Source organism: Nyctereutes procyonoides, unplaced genomic scaffold (assembly GCF_905146905.1).
Source record: "Nyctereutes procyonoides isolate TBG_1078 unplaced genomic scaffold, NYPRO_anot_genome, whole genome shotgun sequence".
NCBI classification, from domain to species: domain Eukaryota; kingdom Metazoa; phylum Chordata; class Mammalia; order Carnivora; family Canidae; genus Nyctereutes; species Nyctereutes procyonoides.
The window spans coordinates 34,161,974-34,181,900 of NW_026575146.1; the positions used below are offsets into that span (position 1 = coordinate 34,161,974).

A 19,927-nucleotide genomic window follows, 5' to 3' on the forward strand; every position below is an offset into this window, starting at 1 on the left:
TATATATATATATATATATATATATATATATATATATAGGCAGCTATGTGAGGTGATAGATGTGTTCATTTATGTGTACATATGTGTATATCAAGTCATCACATGCACAATTTAATTATGTTATGGTTTTATTTGCCAGTCAGACGTCAGTAAAGCCGAACACAACACCAGCAGATGTATAATGTAACATCAGGCAGCGAAAGTGCTACCAGGGAATCGAGAGCGGCCGGTGCCCTTTTAGAGAGGGGCCCCAGTGAAGATGCTCATAAACAAAGGCTTGGATAGAGACGAGTGGAGTGATGGGGAGGGAGCTGCATGCTTACCTGGGGGAGAGGCCCACCAGAGGAGACAGCGGGTACACTGGCCAGGGGACTGGCCCATGCTTGGCAGACAGCATGAATCCAGGGCAGCCGAGAAGAGTGAATGGTGTCCGGGAAGAGTGACCAACATAAGATTCTGAGAAGCTTCCGTGGCCAATGAAATGTCCTAGCTGCCAAGTCTCCCGATGGCAGGAGGCGACTTGGAACAGCATCAGGCAGTGATGCCGGTGATGGCAGCAGGAGCAGCAGTTTCAGGTAGAGCGCAGGTGGAACGAGAGAAGAAGGGAGACAGAGTTCACTCCGCAAATGGAAGCACAGAGTGACTCGCGATGAGAGGGGGGAAATCGTAGAAAGGTCGCTGGTGTTTTGGAGGCGGAAACTCAGTGTTAGATCCTTTAGGGTAGATGCAAAGGTTTCAAGACTGAACGAGAGCATTTAGGGGAGAGGACAGGACAGGCTGGGAGAAATCTGGAGACTGAATTGGGAGGCACATGAAGAGGTCAAGGACACGATGTGTGGTCAGCAAAGGAGACTGAAAAAGGACAACCAGGGAATTAGGATAAAAAGGAGGAGGGGGTGGGATCCAGGAAGCCATTTCCTCTTTATAGTATCCACGGGAACAAGACAGACTAGCAAACTCTAAATCTTAGAAACTCTCTTGAGGCAAATTTGGAATTAGCAAACATAAGGAAACGTCTAGGGCAGCTGCCGAGAGAATGGCACAAGGACTTCTGAGCGGCCCTGGAGACAATATGAGAACCAAGAGCAGATGAAGGAGTTGTAGGCAGTAAGAATCTACTCTAACTTGAAGTAAGCTGTGAACCCTACACCCTCCTTCGTAAGCCCTTATATGTGATTCAAGGAAAGGTTTCAAAACACCATAATATCATAGCTCAAAAAAGTTCCTATCAACTATTCAAGGAGAATTCTAACATTCTTGCATAGTAATTGAGGCAGATATATTACTGTAGAGGATTATGGTTTAATTATGTTGGCTCTCTAGAGTTTCACTTGAAAAGTCTAAAAACTTGTTTCCAAGTGCCATACACACACACACACACACACACAGGACTTTGAAATGTGATATATGAGTTTGTGGTGTATGCACATGTATGTGTGTGTGTGTGTGTGTGTGCAGATGCACTCAGCATCAAGCTTTAACTGAGAGCTAAAAGCTTGCCAGAATGTGTCAATTATGTATTTGTGGATCTGTTTTGCGAAGGCAAAAAATAAATTTGTCGGATAATGAGTGTGTGAGTAGTAGATCAATTTGTTCATGTATTTTGCAAAGGTTAGAGTTTATTACTCATTCATGTGCTATTGATTGAACGCACCAGAAGAGAATTAAAATAGGCTCCTCATGGCACCTGCCCAAGAGGAGTCGGGGCCCTAGTCTATACACAACACATCCTTCTCGGCATCAACTTCTTTAGCAGACCAACAAAAAGATAAATGATATTTGCAGCATAACCATTTTGCCACAAATATATTATTTTTTCTTTCTAAGTTCCCAGTGCATCCTGTGGTTTTATCTAGTGGGAATCCTCTTGAAAGAAGTTTGTAGCAACCTAAAACTGTGTGTTAGTGCAGGTTAGTTTTCAAGTCTTCCTAAGTGTTTCTTTTGTAAGGTAGGATGATCAGAAATCCCGGCAAAGCCTGACTGGCTGTGGTCTACCGGTGCAGCAGTAAGAACAGGGCAAGTTCTAGAAGACCTGCTTAATAGAAAAGATCATAAAATTGTCAGAAAATCTTATTCATTTTCTTGTAGAGCAATTTCCCTCCTTTCCTCACACTAAATCACATTACTTTGTGTTTAAAATAAATATAGTTTGAAATCTGTATGTAAATTAGAAAAGGCATTCTTATTTTAAATGAAATATTTATTCACACTTCATGTGTTGAAGTGCTAGTGGCAATTTGGGCTGAATTATCAGAAAAAAAGTTATATAGCTTTTAGGACCTTTTTTTTTTACTTGAAAAATATTCAGTCATACTTATTCTGCTATCAGGCAAATGCACATGAATTCTAGCCATATTTTTCTTTCAATTCATGGAAAACAGGACACTTGCTGGGTGTTTAATACTTTTATGGTTGTCATATAATTAAAATTACAAAACGTTTACATAGTGTGAGGCATTGTAAATTCACTAAAACCAACCATATATTTGTTGACTATTATGGGTATTATTTTGTTGTGATATCCTACCTTTGAATAGAAACAAATAATTGTGGATATGTCATTTATAACCAACTCAAAATAAGTTCCAATCACCTGGATAATGACAGAAATACTTAAATATATATAATAAATAGGCTAAAATATTTTTTACAATTTTTTTTCTTTTTGTCAGTTTCAGCCCTTCCTGTGTCATGGAAGGCCTCGATGATTACCGCTGCACCGCTTGCCCTCGGGGGTACGAAGGCCAGTACTGTGAACGGTATGAATACTCATGAAATGTAGAGATCATATCATAAAGGACCAAAGTAAAAAAAGAACTCATTATTTTCATAATTTATTTTCATCTTCTCTAGCAGTTCATAGGCTTGCCAAACTATTTTTTATTTCTGTATCTTGGTAGACTTTCTCTGAAGACAGTTGTTTATTTCCATCTTGTATGTAGACTTTCTCAAAGATTCCAAATTATTTTACAATTATCTAATTTATGTTTTAGAAATTTATGTTTTAGAGTACACGTATCTCTATATTATATGGCACATATCTATACATCTATATTTAGTGTACACACATACGTGTAGTGTATACACTTCTATATATCTGTATATTATCATAGTTAATAACAATAAAAAGCTGGCTACACATAATTCTCATCTTAATCCACTGGAAAATATTGGCTAACACTGTGCATGTCACTATTCTGAGCATTATGGCACTATAGCACCAAATGTATATGTAATTCAGAGTGTGAATATATTAAGCATTCTTAGAATAATGGAAACAATAAAGTGTTTGTTATTAGGTTCCCCTTAACAATAAGCAAACAATATTACTTAAATGCTTCTTCTCACCATATTTTTTAAAGTTTCTTTTTAAGTTTTTATTTAAATTCCAGTTAACATTCCGTGTAACATTAGTTTCAGGTGTAGTTTAGTGATTCAACACTTCCATACAACACTCAGTGCTCATCACAAGTGAACCCTTAATCCCCATCACCTATTTAACCCGTCCCTCTACCACCTCCCCTCTTTTTCACCGTATTTTTTTTTACAAAATCTGATAATGTGTTTATGTAGCTGTTAAATTGAATACAAACTGTAATACAAATGATAAATTAAGAAACACAATTCCAGACTGTCTATGAAGACCGTAATTAATATCTTCTGGGTCCATATTTTCCGTAAGATCAGTATCCTGGATATTGAAGCTTATCACTACCATTTTTAGTATGTTTTAGGTATTACCTCTAAAGTAACTGTTTACAGTATACATACATGATAGTTTTGGCATTAATTGATAACAAGTTTTTAAAAATACAAATATTTATATTTATAGTAAAATAAATACATATGTATATTTCAAATACATTTAGCATATAATTTGTCAATCATGCCTAAATAAATGTTTAAGAAGGTGATGGTCTTCTACTCAAAAAATATAGTAATAAAAATTTTTTTCTCTAAGTTTTTACGGACATAGTCTAGCTCCACTAACTTAGGTAGGTCCTAATTTTTTTTTTTTTTTTTTTACCTAGAGTATCAATAGCTGATGCTCTGCTTCCTTTACACTAACATTGTGAAGATTGAATGTGTAGAGGATACATTGGTGCCCTGCCTATATGCTTCCTCTCCCTAAGGCCTGAGAATGTACCCCACATTCTTCCAGGGGCCCTTAGCCAATGACTGACTAGTGTGGAAGTACAAAATCCAGATGCTTATGCTTATGCTTGCTCCAGAGTTTTTCATGGAATCAGACAGAGTTTCTCATGGAATCAGGACATTGCTTGGACTTTTTCCTTTCCGTGCCCTGCTTTACCCACTCCTTTGCTGGGTTCTTCTAGGAGCACTCCTTAAACTATCAATCTCTTTGCAAATATAAATCAATATTAATTGTATACTCACCCATCTAAAAGTCTTCTTTTGATATAACCAGCAATGGTTGTGTTAATAATGGAAGTAAGTAGATAACTAAATAATTAAATTTTGTAAATTCCAATGAATTTTCTACAGGTTTGCAAATTATATTTCCAAACAATTCTGCATGTGAAAACTCTAAACAGAATATCGAATACTTGCATATAACAGTGCATTCACAATTTTATGCCCACAGAAATTAACAGCAATTAAATAATTCAAAGTAATACAAAAATCCAAAAAAAATTCCATTTGTTTTGGAGATATATACATTTGAATATATGTATTTTTCATGTCTACCAGTGTGCTTTGGTATTCATGACTAGACTAATATTAATTTAATGCCCTTGAAAATACCAGTAGAATGATGATTAATTAAAAGTGTCCCTGGACACCAAGGGTGTTATCTGCAGTAATTTATGAAAAAAATGTTCGATAGCATACTACATTTATAAATTGGAGTTCCCACTATCTATGAAAGCATGTATATAGAAAAGACTGGAAGGGTGCACCGAATTGACAGTTACTGTCTTAAGGCAAAGTGATTATAGAAAATTTATTTTTTTTCATATCCATTAATGTTTAATCAATAGGAGTTGGCAGTTCATATAGCATATAGATGAACAGGGTTATACAACTATCAAATGTGAATGGCTTGAATTGTTTTCGCAGTTCTCAGATGTTGTTACAGCTTTACATTCATCATCTCTAACATATAAATGATCAAGTTATATTTCCCTGAAAAATTGCTTTTATACCGCTAAATTAAACCAAAGGTTTTGGTTAAATTTCTATTGTGACTTTCCAAATAAATTTGTTCCCCTTCTGAGAGTTTCTTGAATCGTTTAAATCATCTTATAACCTGCCTAAGCTCATCAGCTCAGGTCTAAAATTGCTTATATGCCGAGTGTCCCTGTAATGTAGGAAACCCCTCACCATGCTTTCTCTTTGTTACTTGTAGTAAACTATGAGCGTTTAATCAACCTGAACCTGTTTAGAATGGAATTCTTTCACCTGCAAATGTTAAGAAATAATTTAAGTGGACTTATTTAAATGGTAGTTTTATTGAGCATTTAAATCTTACATTGAAATAAGAGAACAATTAAAACTCCAAATGTATAAAAGCCTAGTAATGGATAACCTTTTTTTTTTGGGGGGGGGGTGCCTTTTCTAAACAGCACAAGATAAATTAACTTTCACAAGTTGTGCAAATTTCCACAACCCCAGGCCACAAAAATCGTTCAGGAGTATAGGCCTAATGTTAGTGATTTTTGGCTTTGACCTCCTATTGTGTCTCAACTTCCTCCCACACTTGTCTCTGGAACAAAAATTCTGGGTTTTGATTATATTTAATTGACCATATATATAAAATATAATTTGTTGTCCAAACTGGGATACTATGAGGATAGGAAGTGTTTTAATAATTAAACCAGGACAACAGGTAATTTGGGACCATCCTGAGTAACTCAAAGTCCTGCTAGCATCTCATTGTTACCAGACTTCCAGTAACATAACCCCCTGTGGTCTGTCCTTAGGCAAATGGATGTGTAAACAGGTAGAAGAGTCAGTGAATTGATTTCATTTGCAGTTCATCTAGTTGGATTTTCTTTCTGATCTCTCAGATTAATGTTATGTATTTTATTTGCATAACATTAGCCCCCTTCCTTGGGTATATAATAAAAAATCCATCTTCAGTAAGATGTGCTAAAAAGACCAGTAAAATTAAATAGAAAATGTAGTAGTTTATTGCCGCTTAATTACTTCTTTTTCCTTGTCAGTAAAATTAGTGGGTTGAATTATTTGGTCATTTTGAGCTTTAAGATGCGTGAGTCTAGGAAAGCCCAGGTGTCAATCTCTAATTTCACTTATGTATAATTTTTTTAAAAAAGAAGACTTCAAAACAATGTTTATGATCTAGAGCAATGGTGGGCAAGTTGGCCCACAAAATGCGGCCTACTGCCTGATTCTGTAGGGCACTGGAAGCTAAGAATGGTCCTTACAGGCAAATGTTTACTGTCAGTGTCCTGAGAGGAAGCGCTAGGTTGGAGCCCTGAATACCAAAGCACACGAGTAGACATGAAAAAATATATATATTCAAACGTGTATATCTCCAAATTGAAGTAATAAGCTCAATACCTTAGCAAGAACTTCCTTCTTCTCACTAGTGGATTGATCTTCTGTTAATGAATCATCAGTAGATTCTTACCGCACTCCGTATCATTAATCATCATTTTTATGATTAAGTTTTTAATTCCATCAACCAGAAAAGCCCTCTGCACTTGTCTTCCTCGTCCCCTGAACAATTCTGGTTTTGCATCTTGATCTGTGCAGACCTCAAGTGTGCAGTCCCTGGTCCTTTCCAGGAGGGGTTTCCCCACTGGTCCTGTCCCACCGGGGCCGTGGGGCCTACACTGACCTCTGCTTCCTCCGCTTTCCTTCAGGTGCAGCCCCGGCTACACCGGCAGCCCCAGCAGCCCCGGCGGCACCTGCCAGGAATGTGAGTGTGACCTGCACGGCTCGCTGCCCCTGCCCTGCGACCCAGCCACGGGGCTGTGCACCTGCCGGCCCGGGGCCACCGGCCCGAAGTGCGACGGCTGCCAGCCCGGGCACGCTCGCCAGGGCTCCGAGTGTGTGTGTGCGTACCTGGGCACGGGGAGCGGGCGGGGAGTGGAGGGGGACGCTGACCTCAGGCCCGGAGACTGGGACCCCCACTGACCGCGACCCCTGCTGACCTCAAGCCTGGTGACCGTGACCCCACTGACCGTAACCCCCTCTGACTGCAACCCCCGCTGACCTCGAGCCCACTGACTGTGATCCCCGCTGATTATTACCCCTGCTGACTGTGACCCCACTGACCTCGAGCCCACTGACCGGGACCCCCGCTGACCACAACCCCCGCTGAACTCGAGCCCGGTGACCGTAACCCCTCCTGACCGTGACCCCACTGGCCTTGAGCCCGGTGACTGGGACCCCCGCTGACCATGACTCCTGCTGACCTTGAGCCCGCTGCCCATGACCCCCGCTGACCTCGAACCTGGTGACCATGACCCCCATTGGCCTCGAGCCCAGTGACCGGGACCCCTGCTGACCGTGACCCTCACTGACCTCAAGCCCACTGACCGCGACCCTCACTGACTGTGACCCCCGCTGACCTCGAGCCCAGTGACCGTGACCCCCTCTGACCACAACCCCCGCTGACCGGGACCCCTGCTGATGGTGACCCCCACTGACTGCGACCCCCACTGACCATGACCCCCACTGACCGTGACCCTGCTGACCTTAGAGAATTGTAGCTGCACCAACGATTGCCAATGACCAAGCTAGGTTTTTACGGAATCCAAAATGGTGGATTTCTTGTAGGACACAGGCCTTTTATACATGGAATTTCCATTATTGTCAAGAGGAATTTACACAAATAATCTGTGCCCTTGGTAGGTTATATTTAGAGCAGAGTCCCTCATAGTGAGCCAAATTCAACCTACCAAAGTTACCAACCTCACCAATCGGGGCCAGTGCCGGGGCACGTCTAACCAATGCCCTGTGTTCAGACCCCAGGCATTCTCCAAAACCCCTTTCACTGCACGTGGTTCATCATAATAATAATTCTTTAAAATTCACCTGTGTTGAGAGCTTACCACTTGCCAGACACTATAGTAAGCACTTTATATGCTTTTCATGATTGCAAAATCTCTATACATTATTATCTCTACTGTGTGGTAACAAAACTGAATTTAGGTAGTTTATTTTTCAAAGCTCACAGTGACTTTTCAACAGAGCTATGATTTGAACCTGGGTCTGCCTTACAAATCTTACTTTTACACTTAACTGCCAATGCAAGACAGTGAAAGCAGACGTGGTTTTCCCACTATATTCAACATTAATCAATTCAGTTCTTTATTTCTTGGGCTTAAAGCCCATGTTACCTCAATAAAGAATAAAGATAAAATGGGCTAAAAATGAAAAATTTTATTTTTTTGAAAAATTTTAAATATATATAACGTTAATAGGTACAAACTTTTTTTCCTACTAACTGTTGAGACTCTCTCCTCTAAGATTTAAAACGTTATGATAGTTATATGCTACTTAGGATACATTTTTTATTCATCAGGGATTGTGAGGTAGAGAGCCCTGCCTTCTATGGAAGTGAAAAAAGCACTAGCTGGGTGCTCAGATTTCTTTCTAGACATTTTCATTTTTTTCTGATAGGAATAATTTGGGATAACTCTAACGTGTTGGTGAGTTCTGAAGAGATATTTTGTTGGACTTTCAGAAAACAGGATGGATTTCTCCTTAGTATGTTAGATTAATACAAAGCCAACCTCCTCTTCTAACCCTCATTCACAATTTACATACCATTTTATAAAATGAGAAGAACCACCTGCCTTTCTGAAATTTGAGAATGAGCAAGAAAGACATTTATTTAATAGTAAGGTTCTGTATGGTGAATCACAAAACTTGGATTTGTTCATGTCCTATTTTCTACAGATCAGTAGTTAACACAAAACAACTCATGTAATGTTTAAAATAGATTATGAGTGGCATAGTAAAATATATTACTCTTATAGAGAACAGAAATTAAAATTGGGAGCTGTTGGCAAGATGTTATTCCATAAAGAGTGCCTGAAATAGCATTTTATAAATATCGAATTGATGCTTCCTATTTTTATTCATTGCATATGAGATATTAGGAATATAAGAGCCTTATTATTTATAGTCACAATTTATCTAAAATATAACATTTAAGATGAGGTTTTGCTTGCCGGTGTAGCAAAAGCAATCATGAAGTGTGTTTTTTACCTGCAACCTAGCTAAATGTGATAGTGCCCCTTAACTATATAAAATATGTATACACTTTTCAGCCACTTGGTAAAAGCTAAGATCTGAGGTTTTATCCTTCCTTGACACTGATCTGCAGAGATGGTCAAGATTATTGGTTTTTTTTTTTAAGATTTTATTTATTTATTCATGAGAGACACACAGAGAGAGGCAGAGACCTAGGCAGAGGGAGTAGCAGGCTCCATGCAGGGAGCCACATGCGGGACTCGATCCCAGGACCCTGGGGTCACGCCCTGAGCCAAAGGTAGACTGAGCCACCCGGACGTCCCAAGATTATTGTTTTTACTATCCAATTGCTGGCAAGAATCTTACCACAATAACACAGTGGCCCTTCTGTATTATCACTAGAACGCTGCTGTGCTCCTGTAAATCAACGATGATTGCTAATGGCAATTATTGCTCCTTGTAAATGAGAGCAGGAACAAAACAGTACAATGTGGCTGATCACCATAAAGAAAAGGAGACTTTCATAATAAAAGATAATGAGAGAGTATCAGTTGACCTCCAGATGCTATTTAATGAGTTGTGGATTTGCTTATGGGACATGTGACCACACTCCATCCTCGCCCCTTAAATGCCATCCTCTTTCTGCTCCCACTTAATCCCCAAGTGCTACTTCCTATCCAAAGGCCAGTGTATCTACTGCAGTTTTTTACAACCCCAAGCTGTGGCATGTTATTCAAATCTGGACATCACGGAATCTATAAAAGCAACTTCTGTTCACCCTGTTTGTACCTGATCTGCATGTTTTGTTGGTCAAAGATGTTTTGAGTCCTTTGTCAACCTCCTTGGGATAGGTCCAGGATTACAAGACTGTGGAACAGCAACTATCACTCTGATTCTGGGTAATTTTCCTACTTATTGGCACTCAGTCTCATGGTTTATATATCACAATATAGCCATTCCATTGATGGAAGGAGTTGTGCTGTTGAACTGTCATATACAGGAGACTGATCTCTATTTCCTTTATTTTCTGTCAAGCTTTACTTTAAGAGTCAACTCCATTTGATGACAGTTGTCACTCTGCTAGATCCAAGGAGTTCACTGACCTCAAAGAACAATAGAATCATATGATCTTCAAGTCAGAGGAGGTCTTATAAGTAAGGTAGTCTGTCTTTTCTGTGGTGTCCCTGAAACGGACCATCTTCTGATATGAGGAACATGCTGTCAGATGTGTCTCTAGAAGGTTCAAATCCTTGACTGGCCACATACAAGTTGTGAGACACCATTTAGTTAACTCTTCGAAGCTTCACTTTATCATCTGAAGAGATGGTCATCAATCATCACTTTACATCACTTCCATTTGTAAAATGGAAATAAAATACTAATGCAACATACCTAAGCATAATAGATGCTCGATAAATTCTAGGCATTATTAGCATCATGGTTATTATTTGACCACTTTATTAAAAAACATGATATTTTGTACAGCTCATTAGTTTCTGATGAAATATTTAGGTTAGGCTGACTTCTGGTTTTCTATAATTCTAATTCTAGGCTCTTCAAGTCACTGAAAAGCCCCTTTATGACCACCTTGTATTTTCTCCTCTCTTTAAGTTTTCACACAGCAATATTTATAGACTCATATATACAATGATTGTGACTACTTTTCTCATCCTTTAAATGAGGATATAATAGCACTTTATAGAATTGCTGTGAACATTAGATGAGATAATGAAGGCAAGAAAGAATGTATTGCCTGCTATGTAGTGAATATTGTGTAGGTAAAAGTTACCATCCCATTATTATTATAATGCTTACAAAAAAACATTTCTTTTTTTTGGAACAGTTATGCCGTACGTAAGCCATAATGAACTTGTGTTATGTGTGTGTGAATATATATATATACACATATTTATATATACACACATACATTTACATATATATGTATATATGTATGTACATATACTTGTATATGTATGTATATGTATACTTATGTACAGATTTTGTTTAATATATATGTTTAATAAAACATATTACATATTCAAACATTAAAATTAATATAAAATTTATATTATATAACAATCATACAAATTTATTAGTTTATTACAAATTATAGTTATTACAAATTATATTACAAATTATTACAAATTATATAGTTATATATAATTATATATATTATATAACATATATATTGTATGATATGTTAAACATATAGATTATATATAAAGCAATTTGGTGCAAGAACAAATTCATCAGTCTCATCTAAAGCCCACAGAATACCTTTCCCTTTATTCAGAGAAATAATAGGGGGAAAAAGCCCGCTTAACCAACTTAAAACTAAATTTTTACTTTGGAAGGTATTATTTCTACAAAAGAATAAGCCCTAAATATAATCCCATCTAAAAGTTTCCTCTTGAAGGGGTAAGGGAATGGAGAAAAATATAAAATCCATATTTTAGGCACTCTAAATAGCCTTAATATAAAAGGGTTAAATTAAAGCATCAATATAAGTACCCAGATTTTATCTTTTGCTAGAAATGTGTATTTACTCATTTATCCCTATTTTATTAGAGCAGACAATTTATGGATCTTTACCTAAAATTGGTTAATGGGTTTGGCCTTTTCAAAAATACTCAATGCACTCGTTTCAGCTTCAGCTTCTTTGGTGTGGATGTAGTGTGTGAATTTTTTGTGACAGTAAGCCTGTAGTTATTATGCATGGGGGACTCTGGTAGAAATGCAGTATTTTGTACTAATTGCTAACAGAAAGATCTGTAATATCAGCTGCATGATTTGTCCCTTACATGTGCCCAGCTATAACGATCTGAATTTAGTACTGCATTTGTTAATATTAGGCACAAATTTATTCTGACACTTTTATAGGCAAAGCCTCAGAAACATTTAGTCATGTAAAATATAATCATAGTCTTGAAGTATTTGCTTTTGCTCCCATGCAGTTTAGGCAGGATCTCACTTTATAACCTTATCTCTTGCTGAATAGAATGGTTTGAAGAGGTTCTTTTCCGGGTCCTGATTATAAGATAGGTGTTAATTTACAATGAGCAGTTACTGCACCCTTATCATAGAACAATTGTTTACATAGCGTGAATATTCCATGTCTCTATTCACTCTTCAAATCTTCCCTCTCCTACTGAATTAAATGTGGTTTTAATTTGCATCCCATTTCCTGTGTTTGTTGCCAGGCATTTCAGTCTTTTTGAGGGCAAATAAAAGTAGCTTGTAGTAGAAGTAAAATATTTTGTGTCAAAATAAAACAGCAAACCATTATGTAAAAGGCTCATGTTCCCATGTGTTTGTCTTATAAGTGCATGAACTAGACTTAAATAGAAGCTCTGGAAAAAATCCCCGTGGCTGTCATATCCATAAGTCTTTCTGACCCATTTGGACAGGTGTTAGTATATTACTTGGAGCATCCCATAAAACTTACCTTTCACTTATGGAAATGTGCTTGTACTTTGTTCCTCAAGAAGTGAATACAGAGACCATAAGACGTGGGGTAATAACAGACCTTTGGACACAGAGACATGAAGTGGGATGTATGAGTCCTTGAAAGAGCAATTAAATACATTTTTATTTCAACAACTGAAGATGAGAAACCAAAACAGATGGGCAGGGGGTAGAATAAATGAGAGAAAATCAGTATTCATCATGCCTCTTGGCTTTCTAGCTCACCAATTTACTCTGCAGTGTATTACAGTAAATCAGATTCCAGTTCTGCATTCCAGGGCTTGATTTATTCTCGTATGAAGGGAAAACTGAGAAAACTTTTCCCTGGACATTTCTGGAACCATCAGTGAGCAACCTCTAGCCACACTATTATCAGTGAGCTGACTTGATTTCTTCCTGGAAATGGGTAGGTAGTAAATTATACATTAGAGAAAGGCTAGCAAAGGATTCCTGAAGAACACACTGCCCTACAAACCATGCTCAGGCGTCCTATCATGAAGTATCTATCAAGGTCTTGAGAGTGAAAAGAGCATATTGTTTGCTGACACATCCTGGGAACATCTGCCTCAAATCCACCTTCACTAGAAGTTGAATGGAACTTTATAATGATGATAAACTTTGCCTTAGGGGGAAAGGAACCTTTGTATTCTTCATAACTTTTAATAAAATTAAGATGTTACTAATACATGTTCTTAGCCTGGGAATTACAACTTGTAAGAATTTGCACTCTAAAGCACACTTGCAAAACTTGAGAAAATGCGTTGGTTATGTATTGCTGCCACCCCAAAATTCAGTAGCTTCAAACAACAAGTGGATATATCCTCAAGTTTCTGTAGGTTGACAGTTTGGGCTGATCGGGAATGGATAGTTCTTGGTTGTCAGGCCTGGGAGTCTCAGATGATGGGGTCGGGCCTCTACTACAATGGTCGGGCCTACCTTTCTCTTGCTCCCAGCTGCCTCTCTTCCTCAAGAAGACTCCTCTGGGATTATCCGTAAGGCAGCAGGGGGTTCCAAGAATCTGAAAGCAGAAAATACTGAGCCCCTTGACGCTGAGGCTCGAGAGCCATGCTGTATTCCTCTGACACACTCTTGGGTTCACAGTGTATCATAAATCTAACCCAGATTTAAGGGGTGGGAAAAAGACTCTAGACTTAACCTCTTCATGGGAGAGCAGGAAGGAAGTAGTGACCACTTTTAATCCACCCAGAACTAAACATTGCCTTTATTTGATCAGTAACCCTTGGGTATTGTTACTTTCTTGATAACATTTGGTATCTTTTTTTTTTCTTCCCCTTCCTTCCTCCACTCCCTTAACTCTTCCCTGGGTCAAAACTGAATTACCTCCAAACAAACCAACGAACAAACAAAAACCTGAATTACTTTACATGGGTGTCATAATAGCCATATCCTGACATTACTCAGTCTCTGCCTCTCCAATCACAAGACAATTTTCTCTTACCGTTGTTTCAACTCTGTTCTGTTCCGCACTTATCTGTGGTCTCCAGTTCCTTAATGGGGGTCAGTGTTCCCTTTAGACACTTCCTGTTTGACCACTGTTCTCTCCATCCCTCCCTCCCTTTCCATCTCTCCCTCTCTTCTAACACTCTGATCTTCTCCAAAATATTTTTCATTCTTCTTTCACAACAATAGTAGTCAGCACATATTTTTTTTTTACTACATTGACTGTGTACGAGACACCCTCCTAAACACTGTGACCAAAGCTGGTTATGGTCTCTTCCCTGACGTGGAAGAGACAATATATAAATGAAGTAATAAGACAGCTCATACACACCGGAGTGTTAACATCATAAGACCAAGGGAGAGTAGTAGTGATTGGTGGAGACTTTAATTTCTGAGTCACCACGGCTCTTCCCTGTGAGGAAGGAACATCCAGGAACCGCAATAGGGGAAAATGGAGGGAGAAATGCCCTAGGCAGAGGAGAAAACAAGCAAAATGACATCTTCCATTTTTAGGACTGAGCATCCCTAAAGCTTATAATCTGGAACAGTGGTTCTAAACCCTAGCTGTATGGTAGGATCATCTGTAGCCTTTAAAAAATCCTGATGCCTAGGCCTTACCACAGACCCAGGAAATCAGATGTGCTGAAGGTGGGGATGGGAAGTATTTAGATACCTGTATTTTATAAATCCCCATATCATTTTAATGGGCAGCCAGAATTGAGACCAACCAACCTGTAGCAGTGCTTTCCAGTATTAATATGCATAGATCACATGGGGATCTTTCTAAAATGAAAATTCTGAGCCACTAGATCTGGAGTGGGCCCAAGACCCTGCATGTCTAATAAACTCCCAGGTGATGACAGTACTGCTGATCTAGTTACCACCAGCATGTGGTGTGCAAACCAGAAGTATCAGTGTTCTCCTGAGAGGAAAGCACATTCTTAGAGAATCAGAAGCCAGGTAATTGAGTTGCCCCTGGGAAGCACTGGGAGGGTATGCCTGTCTTCTGTGATTTAAGGAAATTCTTCAGATGATCCTGAGACCCACTAACATTTGAGTACCAGACTGTGTCTTGATGTTTAGACGTCGTCAATTTGGCACCTAATTATGTGGCAGGTTGTGTTTTCTCTAATTGTTTCATGTAGACAGGTGTGTTAAAGCTTCTCGAGCACTTGCATTGAGCTGGAAGGCACAATGCTCTCTTCTTTTCACTGAGTTTCCATGCAGAGCAAATTCCCTTTCATTCCAGTTAGCAGAAGAGGAAGAGAACACAGCTCTAGGTGCACACTTCAGCTCCTGCCTCCAAAGCCTCTTTGTTCACTAAACTGGCGAAGCTCCTGCAGGTGACGCTCTATGGTTGCAGGTATCACTTGTAAGGAGCTGATTTATTGAAACCCTGATAGGACAGTTTAAACCCTGTGAAGAGATACTGGAACTCACCTCGAACTGCTGTCCTATCAAAAAATCACCCTCTGTACTATTTCTCTTTGTTGGCAAGCTTTAGTTAGTGGTTTTCTCTCCATTAGGCAGCTCAGGGGAGTACTATTTAGAGAACTAATTGAATTCTTGCCAATTTGAGGCATGGTCCAAAGCTATTCCAAATCTTGGGATTTGCCATGTTTCTGTATTTACCAGTCTTCTAATAGGCATAGTTTTGATACCTCCTTCTGCTGAATATATGCCAGACATTATAACTGTATACATGAGTGCATATCATAAATATGGAAGTACGTGCTCCTTGGCATGGAGAAGCTACACCTCACTGCTCTGATGCAAAGGGGGAAAAAGGGAACTAAAAACTTCAAACTGAATATGCATATATTTAAAATCCTACAAAAGAATTAAGGTATTTTAATTTTAGAAATTCTATTTATGCAATTAATAATGAAAAAGCCATCCATTTCCTCCTGTCTACTAACTCTACCACCAGCCCCCTTCCACCACACCGAGTTTGAATACTCCCTCTTTCCAGTTGTTGAAAAAATTATACATAGAACATTAGCACTTCTGGCTACTTGAGGAATAACATTTTCCTGGTCCTTAGCAATTACTTGTCCACAAGACCGGATGAGGTTAATTAGCAAAGTAGAAATTTGTGGGAGTGCATGTAATGATAGGTGATAATGTGTTGAAAGGCCAAAGAGGAAAAGTTGGCAAATACGTAGGTAAATAAATACATATCATGTGCAAAAAACCCACAAATTATAGAAAGAAAAGTTATTTTCTTTGACTTTTTTGAAAAACATTTCTTTTCAATAAATGTCAAGCTGAAAAGTTGTACAATTTGGGGATATGCAGCATATCTGTGGAGACCCAATTGCTATAGATACTCCACAGTGCGCTCCAGGGGAGCACAATATATTTGCATACATTTTTGGACACAAGAGCATGTTTTATTCCCTAGTTACAGATGTCCTCTAGATTGCTTATGTGGGAATTTCTGGAACATTTATAATGTCATATTCTGTGTCTTACCTCTCGTACTTCCTACAATATGCTTGTTTCCCTCAAAATCCACTTGCTCCTCCTCTTTGATTCCTCAGCTTCTGTCCCCGTCCATATTTCAGCTTCTGGCCAACAGGCATGTCTGCTCTTTTGTTGTTCTTTTCATCTTTTTTCCATCCGTCATCCATTTGAAAGCATTAATTATCTAAGATGAGTAGCATCGTGTCTCACAGAATTATACTTGGGCCATAAAATATTTCATAGCTGAAATCTTTGAACATCTGCCCGGGATACTTAACAGAAGTAAATATTCTATGTCGTTTCCCTCTTACAGTTTGTGGAGATGAATGCACGGGCCTCCTTCTTGATGACTTGGCTCGCCTGGAGCAGATGGCCATGAGTATCAACCTCACCGGCCCACTGCCCGCCCCATATAAAATGCTGTATGATCTCGAAAATGTGACTCAAGAACTAAAGGTAGGTTGGAGCAGTAACAGCAAGAGCCAGGGAAAAGAGTACAGAAGCTTCCCAGGGGGCAGTGGCCAGAGTGGATAAATATGCTTCACATTGCCCCAAATCAAGGCAAGCAGCCAGTAGAGAAATTCAAAGACTTTCTGAACCAGTGTTTTTCAAATTTAATGTCATAATATACAGATTGCTATTAAGGGAAAGAGGCTTATATACCCTCAGTGCTTGGCCTAAATCAGCTTTATTATGTTACTAAAATATGTACACACATAAAATCAGGTATAGTTCCCTAATACTTATAGCTCTATAAGATCAAAACACTTTAATCCTTACAAAAGCCAAAGAAACTCAATAAAATTAAAATTAAAAACATTAATATAAAATAACAGATGATTTTTGCTGAAAGCAAATTGCTACTTGCGACAAGAATCTGCTCCTGACTGCTTCCGCACAGGTTCATTCATCAATCTGTTACATGTAACTCCTACCTTTCCACGATATGAACTACGGAACCCCTTGCAAGGAGTCCAAAAGTGACATTTGGCATCACTTGACAAGTTCACATGATTTATGTGCGCAATCTGTCACATGATCAGACATGCGTGCAGAGGTAGGTGCTGAGATCAGGTGGCCAGATCCATCTCTCCAGTGCCCAGCCTGAGTTCCAGAAATGCTTACATTAACGTTTAAAGCTTTGTGTCAAAATGAAAACACAAGATTAAAATTTTGTACTAGAGAGCTAGCAGACCTTTGAAGATAGTCCAACAAGAACGAATTTGAAAAGCACTAGTCTAAGATATTGTTAAAACTTTTGGTAGTTGGTGGGAAAGGAGGAAATGTTAAGGAAATTGAGATCTCATCTGATGAAAAAAAGATGGAAAGTGACTATCGGTATGCTATCGGTCAATGATCAGGGATTTTTTGAGAAATTCTAGAATGCTTCGGTATTGCACTTGGTTCCCTGGGAGTTTCATGGCTCCTATACTGTGGTCACTACCCTTGGGAAGCTTATAGTCTATGTGGTTAAAGCAATAATTAAACAATCAAAATAATCACCATGTGCTTTATCAAAATCTGACTTACAATGTTGTATGATGATTGGAGAAACAGGTAATATTTGGGGTAACCAGGGAACACATTATTAATGAGAGTGTAATTTGTGTTGGAACTTAAAGGATAGATACAATTCTCATAGGCAGAGAAATGTTGGCAAGGAGTGGAGGAAAAAAAATCTAAGATTTATTCAGTCGGCACTGGCAGACGCTCCTGTAGGGAGTATGTTCTGTAATCTGGGCCATGGCCTTGAAGGAAGATATTATTATTCCTATTTTCCAGAAGAGGAAACCAGTCATGATGACGGCAAAAATAACAAACACTTACGGATGAGTATCTCTGTGCAAAGCAATTAACTAACGTCTAACATGAATTATCGTACACAAATCTTACAGAAACTCCAAGAGGAGGGAAAGAAGTAGCATATTATCCATTTTTTTTTTCAGGTAGGGAAATGAAACACAGAAAAGTTAAACATGAGACTCAAGATCACATGGCTACTAGAGGGCAGAGCCAGGATTTGAATAGAGGCTCTATGACTTTGGGACCGATGGGAAGAAAACTAGCTTTGTAAAGCTCAGAGAGACAAAGTAACTTGCCTGGAAGGGCCCAGGCTGCCAGCGATGAGGCCTCCCTGGCCCTGGCCTCATACGCTTGCCATTGAGTCTAAGAGAGCATGTGAGCAGAGGCGGAGCTGTGAATTCCAGGGCCCGTCACAGGTTCAAGGGCAGGCATGCTAGTGGAGGACAGGGCTAGAACCTCGAGTGTGGACGACAATCTGAAAAGCTAGCAGAGGAATCTGTACCTTGTAGGCCTCATATTCAGAAACGTGAGTTGTAATAAGGACAATGCTAACCGGTTACTGTCCTTAGTCCCCGCTCATCCACGGTTTCAGTTACCCTGGGTCAGCCGTGGTTCACCAGCGGAGGACCCTCCTCCTCCTTATCATCAGGAGCTCAGTAGTAGCCGAGTGCTATGTCACAGGGCCTCGCACTGGAGGCGTTTTATCATCTCACTTCCTCACAAGATGGGTGAGTACCGTCCAGTGAGATATTTTGTGAGAGGGAGACACTACATTCCCATAACTTTTATTACAGCGTAGTCTTTATAACTGTTCTATTTTATTATTGTCATTAATCTCTTAACGTGCCTAATTTATGAATTAAACTTTATCATAAAAAAATTAAAAAAAAATAAACTTTATCATAGGCTCATATATAGGGGAAAAAACAGATATACAGGCTTCGATACCACCAGCAGTTTCAGGCATCTTGGGGGTATCCCCCGTGCACGTGGGAGGCCTACTATACATGGAAAGAATGAAGAGAAAGGAGATTAAACCAGAAAAGCAGATACTCCAGCAGGACATAAACAGTGTTTAAAATTATACACAAACACTGGCCGAAGTAGTGAAAGGCCCTAGCGGAAGAGCGTTTTAATCTGTGGCCACCACCGAAGCCAAGAGATACAGTCCTCTGTCTCCTGAGGGCTGGCCGAGTGTTGGTCAGAACAACCTTGATTTTCCTTAAGTTCCAGTCTTTCTTGACTGCGTGTTAGTGTTGTTCTTCTACAATTTATTTAACACCTAGATACAAAATGGGGGCCCATTTTGACACTTAAAAATGGTAAGTAAGTTATTTCACCTCCTTGTTCATTGTCACTGCTCTCTCTGGTTCCAGCTGGAGAGCCCTCAGAACAGCCTTTGGACAGGTCTCCATAAAGAGGGTAATAGAAATGAGTTGGAATATTTGGGTCCGTGCGAGGTGTTCTGGGGCAGATGTAAGGAAGCAGGGACGTGGGCTGGATTGGGTGCTACTAGGAAGTGGGGGTACTGGATTGTTCT

At 39.2% G+C, this 19,927-nt stretch overlaps 1 protein-coding gene across 1 annotated transcript in view; it reads left to right on the plus strand.

Moving 5' to 3' along the window:
• The window catches only part of LAMA2 (laminin subunit alpha 2), a 586,660-nt gene that overhangs the window by 416,021 nt on the left and 150,712 nt on the right, over window positions 1–19,927 (plus strand). The window contains exons 32-34 of the mRNA XM_055309905.1: window positions 2,673–2,759; window positions 6,852–7,045; window positions 16,898–17,040. Coding sequence (XP_055165880.1) covers window positions 2,673–2,759; window positions 6,852–7,045; window positions 16,898–17,040 — 424 coding nt within the window. The remainder of the gene's footprint in view (window positions 1–2,672; window positions 2,760–6,851; window positions 7,046–16,897; window positions 17,041–19,927) is intronic.